This window comes from Neopsephotus bourkii, unplaced genomic scaffold (assembly GCF_033783945.1).
Source record: "Neopsephotus bourkii isolate Nb327-2 ecotype Australia unplaced genomic scaffold, CSIRO-AGI_Nbou_v1 NB_1814, whole genome shotgun sequence".
Classification (NCBI taxonomy): Eukaryota; Metazoa; Chordata; class Aves; order Psittaciformes; family Psittacidae; genus Neopsephotus; species Neopsephotus bourkii.
The window spans coordinates 1,297,687-1,305,538 of NW_026902287.1; the positions used below are offsets into that span (position 1 = coordinate 1,297,687).

At 43.8% G+C, this 7,852-nt stretch overlaps 1 protein-coding gene across 3 annotated transcripts in view; it reads right to left on the reverse strand.

The window, feature by feature from the left end:
• The window catches only part of ELP1 (elongator acetyltransferase complex subunit 1), a 28,973-nt gene extending 21,940 nt beyond the window's left edge, over nucleotides 1-7,033 (reverse strand). For all 3 annotated transcript variants that reach the window (XM_061342713.1, XM_061342712.1, XM_061342714.1), the window contains exons 1-6: nucleotides 6,853-7,033; nucleotides 6,272-6,424; nucleotides 4,560-4,641; nucleotides 2,579-2,659; nucleotides 2,155-2,240; nucleotides 852-951 (exon numbers count right to left, since the gene is read on the reverse strand). In XM_061342713.1, coding sequence (XP_061198697.1) covers nucleotides 852-951; nucleotides 2,155-2,240; nucleotides 2,579-2,659; nucleotides 4,560-4,641; nucleotides 6,272-6,424; nucleotides 6,853-7,002 — 652 coding nt within the window. In that variant the 5' untranslated portion in view covers nucleotides 7,003-7,033. The remainder of the gene's footprint in view (nucleotides 1-851; nucleotides 952-2,154; nucleotides 2,241-2,578; nucleotides 2,660-4,559; nucleotides 4,642-6,271; nucleotides 6,425-6,852) is intronic.
• Between the last annotated feature and the right edge of the window lie 819 nt (nucleotides 7,034-7,852).

Genomic DNA, 7,852 nt, shown 5'->3' on the forward strand with positions numbered 1-7,852 from the left:
CTACAGTTTAAGAGAGCAATGAGGTGAAGAAATCATTGGGAAGAGATTTTTCTAGTTTTATGAGGGTAGGAGGGCAAACTCTGATGCATATAAAGAAAAAGGAGATTTCTCTTTACACCTTCAGGGGCAAGAACTTATTTTGTCTTAATCAGCTCTCCCATAGTAAATGAGTGACCCTAAAGGAACTGAATAGGAATTTCGGTCTGATGTAGCTCAGTCATAGCCACTTCCCTCTCCAATTTTCACCACAGAAATGTTAAAAGTCTTGCTAAAATGCAAAATCCTCCCTAACCTAAACTACTGAAGGCAAAAACCTAAACTAGCAGAAAAGCAGTGTAATTTGGTGCAGTTCATTATGTTGATTGATACATTTAAACTGTGTAGTAGTAGTTATCATAGAGGACATCAATTACAGTCTTAGAAGAAATGTAAGAGTGTAATGTAAGAAATGTACTCAGTAAGGTAAAACCTAGGGAAAAGTAATGCTAGCATTGAAACAGAAACGTGAAAGGCCAAACTGCTAGTATGATGGACAGTAGGTAGGGCAACCCAAACAGATCGACCCACTTGACACTGCGAGCCTAGAGATTGCTTAAGAGCTTCAGTAGTGATCTAACACCTGTAAAAGAAGTAATTCAGATAATAACTACTCACTGGACTGAAAACTAAACTTCAAATAAAGTGTTCAAAAGATCATGTCTATAAAATGCCTCTGAGAACATCAGAGGAAAACAGAGAAAAGAGTAAATAGCTCAATTCACCCTTGCTTTATGTGGCCAAGAGACCATGAACACCACCTAGTTCTAGAATTCTCTTACATGTTTGTGTTTCAAAGAAGTCTGGTCCCATACCTGTCTCTGGACACACAGCACTCACTGCAACAAACTGCCCATCTCCTCTCCACGTCACCCGAGGCCTGCCATCATCCCAGGCTGAAGTGGGTGATACTTCCTGAAGTCACACAAAAGAAAGTTGCATCAAAGCTTGGGATTCAACTGCTGTCTTTGTCTAAACAAGCTGCATTGCTAAGCTAGCTCTTTCAAAAGCCTTGGCATGAAATCAAACCATTAAAAAAATCTTAAGGCTTCAAAGTTAAAATTCACTACTCAGATGTTATTAAAATAATTATTAAAACTGTCTGTAAATTCAATCTGCTCCTCCTGCAAGTGCATATGACTGTCTATTCACATGACCACACACACTATCCTTCCCCTCCACCTTAGACCAGCTGTGCATAAGCTGGAAATGAGGGTAAATCAGGGTTTGATTGATTCCTGGAGTCATGACCCCTTGGAAGGAGAAAAGTATGAAAGGTGAGAAATGCACGCCATCCAAGCAGTTTGTATAGCAGACAGACTCTGGGATGAGTAGTGTTCTCTGAGGCAAACAGGCTCTTCGCAGAACAATACAGGGAAAAACCAAAATCTAACAGAATACACATAAAGACCCAGCTGTTCAAAGATTTAACTTTGCAAAATTAAGCACATTTTCCCAGATACAGCCAAGCCTCATCCTGTCCCTCCTAACAGTAAAAGGCAGAAGAGGCCATGTTTCATGTCTGCACTCTGTCACGCCAAATTTCAGCAGGAGTTTTTAATTTTGAAGCTTAAACACAGAAAGAAAAATCCAGCAGTAGAATGTTTTTCCACCAAATAAAAAGTAGAGAAAACAAGACTAAAACAAGGAAGTGCCAGACAAAGGACCAAAGAGCTAAAATACGCAGGAACACAGAGTTGCCTCATATGACTGCTGATGCTCAGTAGCCCAAAATGTTATACTCTTGTCTTCTGGGATCTCAAACTACTGCTGCTTCTGCTCCTCTCAGCCAAATTGCACGCTGTTTGTCTTGGTCATATGGATGTTGCTATAGAACATATATTAAACAAAACCCATCATGCTGATTTAAGGGCAGCTTTATTGCTGCAAGCACTAGCACTTGCAACTCTCTTTGAGCTCTGTACGAACAGTCCTAAGTACACCCAGATGCTGCCTTAAATTAGGAGGATAAAAATGCTAGATTTCAGATAACAACAGAAACAGAAGAAGCCTATGAAGGCAACTACCAGAAACGCACCACAGGAATAACAGAAACTCTCTTTATACATGTCTCCCCAGAGACAGCATAGGCCTAACGTAAGAGAACTAGTATAATACCACCTGTTTGCGATGTGCTGCCTGTTTTCCCTCTGATCCATGGAACTGCGTCTCCTTTTTACCCCATCCAAGAGCTACAAACTTTCCTGAAAAAGGAATAATCATTGCAGTGGAAGATTTTACAGCAGTACCCCACACAGTACGGTAAACGCAACCGCAGCTCCAAGCCACTCACACCTTCCATCCAGGTTTAATTCTAAAAATCTGCAGGAAATAACCATAGCCCAGAAAGTCCTCTAGTACAGAGAATTCACTTGAACGTATGCCATCAAGTAAAATCCTGGTGCTCCCTTTCAGCTGCCCACCAGCAGTAGTTTAAAATGCCTCCTTTGGCCCAGTAAGTGCTCAGCTCATTTCTTTACTTTCTACACACTCACCACACACTAGTGACATCAGTTTGAACTCATTTCAGTGCACCTCTCACCTTCCCCAAACTCATCTTGGTGGAGTTGCTTCTCAGTAATTGGCTCAAGTTCCCTTGTCATCATGATGAGTGTTTGCTGACCTGCAGGGTAGAATACAGTATTGGCAATGGTATCTCTGGCAAACAGAAACTTAATGTTCTCGTGTTGTTGTCCTACTATTCTATCATGGACTCAAACATAGAAACATTTCTAACACTAATATGATACTAAACTGAAATATCTGTCAAACCAGAAAATCACAAACTGGAACAGAAAAACACTTCTGAGGCTTTCGCGTCAAAAACATTCTTCCTGGCATTACCTTAAAAAGTCCATTTCCCCTTCAAAGAACCTGGCACTCTTAAAATATGTTATCTTGAGGTATGAAGAACAAGGTGACTGGAAACAGCATGGATTTATGAAGGGGAAGTCCTCATGGCCTTCTACAATGAGATGACTAACTTAGGGATATGGGGAGAACAGTGGATGTCATGTATCTTGACTCTAATAAAGCTTTTGACAAACTCATGAAGAACAGGGTAGATGAAAGGACAGTGAGCTGGACTGAAAACCAACTGAACTGCCAAGCTGAAAACTTGCTATCAGCAGCAGAAAGTTCAGCCTGAGATCGGTCACCAGGGATATGCCCCTGGACACGAGGGCCAATGTTCAACACCTTAATTAATGACCTGGAGAATGGGACCTTCAGCAACCTTGCAGATGACAAAACTGGGAGGAACAGCAGGTACACCAGAAGGTTGTGCTGCTCTCCACAGGGACATTGTCATGCAGTCAAAATGGGATGTTAAGAACCTCATCAACACATCTGCATCTGGAATAAAATCATCTCATGCACTAAGGACAGACTTGGAAGCCAAGCAGCTGGAAAACAGCTTGGCATTAAGAATGACCTGTTTCCTGGGGACCACCAAGCTGAGCATGAGTCAGAAGTATGTCCCTGCTGCATAGGTGCCCAACAGCATCCTGAGCTGCATTAGCAGTGTTGCCAGCAGGTTGAGGGAGGTGATTCTTCTCCTTTACTCAGTGCTGGCGAGACTCATATACAGTGCTGGCTCCAGTTTTGGGCCTCCCAGTACAAGACAGAAAAAGACATACTGAGTGAGTCCAGCAAAGGGTCACACACATGCTTAAAGGTTTGGAGAATCTGTTACATGAGGGGAGGCTGACAGAAGCCATGCTCATGGCTCATTTCATCAGTGTGTATGAACATCTTATGTGGGAGGTGGGGTACAGTAAAGATGACAAAGCCACACTGTGGCGCTGAGTGACAGCACAAGAAGCAATAAGCACAAACTAAACCACAGCAAATTCCATTAAAAGAAAACCACTTTTTACTGTAAGTGCATTCACAGACAGGAACAGGATGCCCACAGAGGTTGTAAGGTCTCCATTCTTGGAGATATCCAAAACCTCACTGGGTACAGTCCCCAGCAACTTGCTCCAGGTAACTTGCTTTTTGCAAGGGGGTAGGACAGGTGATCTCCAGAGTTTCCTTTCAATCTCAAGCATCTGTGATTCTGTTTTGCTTGAAGCTAACTTTACTTTCTGGGTGACACACACCTGCAGCTAAGCTGAGTCTGTAATTTCTGTACCTAAGTTAAGCCTGTGACACATGAATTTCCTACTAAAGAACAAGAAGCAATTTTTGTTACTAATAAATCAAATGGATATATAAAGCAGGAGTCTTCACAATTTAGAAGCAAGATCATACATATTTCTTTGGAAGATCTGAAAGACTAATTACTGTTCTATAACACTCAGCTTTTTGGGTGTGAACAGCTTCTGCTTTTATCACCAAAACATCTCATGCACCATGAAATGAAATCTCCTGTGTTGGATCAGGTGGGGTTTTATAATCTCTTTGAATTCTAATTTCATAAATTTGTATTTTGCTTCTTCTAGCGTAAACTTAACTGTAATTCTGTGATTTTGGCCACAGTGAGTTTCACTGGCAGAAACCTTACAGACTGTTGATCATACCTGTTACTAACAAAACAAGCTCCTGGTCAGGGCTCCAGCTCATGGTACTCAGGCCACTGTCCACAGTTCCAACACATTCCACCTGCAAGACCAAAGTAAGATCATAGAAGTGCAGAAACACCAGCCCAGCACCACCCCAGTCACCAAGAGCGTTGAAATCCTTTCCTACTTAGGAAAGTAACAAGCCTTACTTTGCTCTTTGCATTGAATGAAACAAAATAAACATTTCAAACCAAAGATAGTTCCAGAATGTTTAGGTATGACAGCCCACATAACCTACAGATTAGCATTTTCTACCATACATAGTTTTAATATGCTCTTTATTCTGCAGCTCTCAGTCTTATGTCAGCCTGATTAGTTAATATTAATATTGCCTGATCAGGTCTGTAGTTACGTTGGTAAACATACTGAAGTCACAAAACACAGCCATAATGGTTCTTACCTTGAGAATTTCAACATGCAGTTGATAGGCACTGTATCCATTAAAACTCTGATCAGCTTGTGCAGGCTGAATTTGGCAACTGTACATAGCTGCACTAACTCCAAAGTTTATGAAAACTGGGCCAGTTTTACTGGGCCATCACAAGTACATAAGCAATAGCAGTAGGCAGGGAACGTCTGCTATGCACTGTTACCCTAATTTGCAAAAGGCATGGAACAGATCAATTGTGATAAACAGCAAGAGGAGGCCATTCAAGGAATTAAGCTTGGGTGTCACAATCTTTTAAGGTAAAAAAAGTGGGATTGGGCACTGGTGGGCAGAGTAACCATACCCACATGCAAAAAGTTTCTGAACAACCAGAATACCTTCAGGACTTCTTTCTCTGTGCCCAGACTGCAACCAAAAGAACAAACTTTAAAACTGAGAAAGTGAACCAAAAAGCTGTGAAATAAAAGATATGAAATTAAACCTCTGATCCATCTATCAGCGCAAGAAGTCTTGGGTATCACATCTTTTGTTCATCTCTATTACCTGAAAACATGTTTTAAGCTGCAATATGAGACACATTTTTCAGCTACAACTGTGAACTTAAGTGGTATCTGCAAATCAAACCCAAACAAAAAAACAAAAGAGGGGAGCTGCAAATAACCACAATCTGACAGCTAACCCAAACAGACAGCTGAGCAGGTACTGCAGGAACTGATACAGATTCCAGAGGCTGCTGCTGTGGTATTTGTCTTGCTGAAGATCATACAAATCTAACACCAAGGAAGGAACAGAAAGCAGGTATCTCAGTTCCTGCCGTATTTACTCAGCTAAGATATTCTGGTTTCCCTTTAGTATTTTCTAGGGTTTCAAATCACAATGCGTAACACTTTCTCCTCTCTTAAGTCATGTCAGCACGATGTTCTGCATTGACTGACAATAATAAAAAGGTAAATAACACCAAGTTATGAATTAATTACTTTACACTGTACCTAGTCTCAGCAATATCCTACTTCTCTAAGACTGCCAAGAGCCCCCTGAGCAAACATAAAGGACTATAGCTGTTAACAAGCAAGGCACTCCTACAATTCTGCTTCTGTGATGAAATCTATATTCTGACTTTACTTCTGCTCAAGGCTCCCACAAACATCAGCTCATCTGCCCAGAAAAAGAATAGCCACATCTCAACATGAAGTAAACATACAACTGCCCTCTGAAGAAATTAGAAGTGTCATCTTTTCCTTTGAAATCCCTCAGTATTGCTGTGTCCTTCCTGTCATTTTACCTGCTTCGTGTTGAGATTGCACAGTAGGATATCTCCAGCTGCTGTAGCAACACACACACATTCCTGCTCTGGAAGATCTTCAATGCCCACGATGCTGCCACTTCCATCCTCAGGCATGAAACCCTCCACAGTTAAGTCAACTTCTCTTGTCACCTTGAAGTAGAGAAACCAATGACTTATTAAATACACATAATCTCCCCATGATTTTGGCAAAAGTGACAGAATAACATCCACAGGTACATCTCATACTACTGCAATTACACAGTCTTACACCACATAAGTATGCAGATGATAGCAAGAAACATGCAGTGTGCATGTACTTATCTTCACTTACCTACAGGAAACTATGAAGGCCCTCTTATAAGAGTTAGAAGACAACAAGAAAGCTCACATAACGGCAAACAACGTGTGGCAATACTACAACTTCCAATGCTTTGCTAATTAACTCTCATCCTCCCCTTTTAATACTTCTACACCCCGTGTCAACATGAAAATGCTCACGGGCAGCTGCTTGGCGTGTGCCAAGGGCTCATTCAGACTTCACAGACAGCATACAAAAAATGGCAAGGAAACCCTCTCACCTCGTCCCGGGCGGACCCCAGCTCTAGCAGGCCGTGCTGGGAGCCCACCAGGAGCGTGCCGGCCTCGGCGCCGAGGCAGAAGCACTGCGGGGTGCCCGAGGTAGTGGTGTAACGGCAACCGCCATTCCGCAGCAGCCGCAAGTTCCTCATGGCGGGGCGCACTCGGGACAGCGCTGACCGCCTCACACCGCCACCATCTTCTGCGCGGCTGGCGGAGAGGCGGGGCACCCGTGGAGATGAGCGCATGCGCAGCTGAGCTCTGTGCCTTACCGGAGCACCGCCCCTCCCCGCCATGTCCCGCTTCGTACCCAAGAGCTCCTGGGGTGGCCATGACCTTCCCGGTGCGGCCGACACCCGGAAGCCGCCGCGCAATGGCGGTGTCTTGGGCCTGTCGCTGAGCCCCTCCCTGGTCACCTCGTTTACCCTGCGGCGGCACCCACCACCCGTGTGGAGAGGAATCCCCGCGCAGGAGGCGGGTCTGGGGTGGCTTCGTGGCTCCTCCTGGGGTGCCTTTGCTTATGATCTGGCATCCACTTTTCCTTTCGTGAGCCATGTAGTGTGTGCTGGGTCTGGAAGCCGTGATTTTTGGCTACAAAAGCGCCACTTGGGTTTTCCACCGGCTCAGCTCCCTTGTGTAGTTGCCTATGTCTCTGCTGGTGCCAGGGTGTAAGGCGGCTCTGGAAGCAGGACAGCTCTTTTGCAGGCATACTGGTACTAACTGAAACTGATGTGGCCTATTGTGTACAGGGGGGTTGTACAAGGGGGTTAGACAAAATGTACAGGGGGGTTGTACAAGGGGGTACTGCTTAAGTTATAGCTTGTTTGACAAGCTTAGCAGATGCCTTATCAGGCAGTACCAGGACAGAACCTCCTAATGAGGAGAACAGGGGGGGTTGTACAAGGGGATACTGCCTAAGTTACAGCTTGTTTGACAAGCTCAGCAGATGCCCTATCAGGCAGTACCAAGACAGAACTTCCTAATGAAGAGAATAGCTCATTA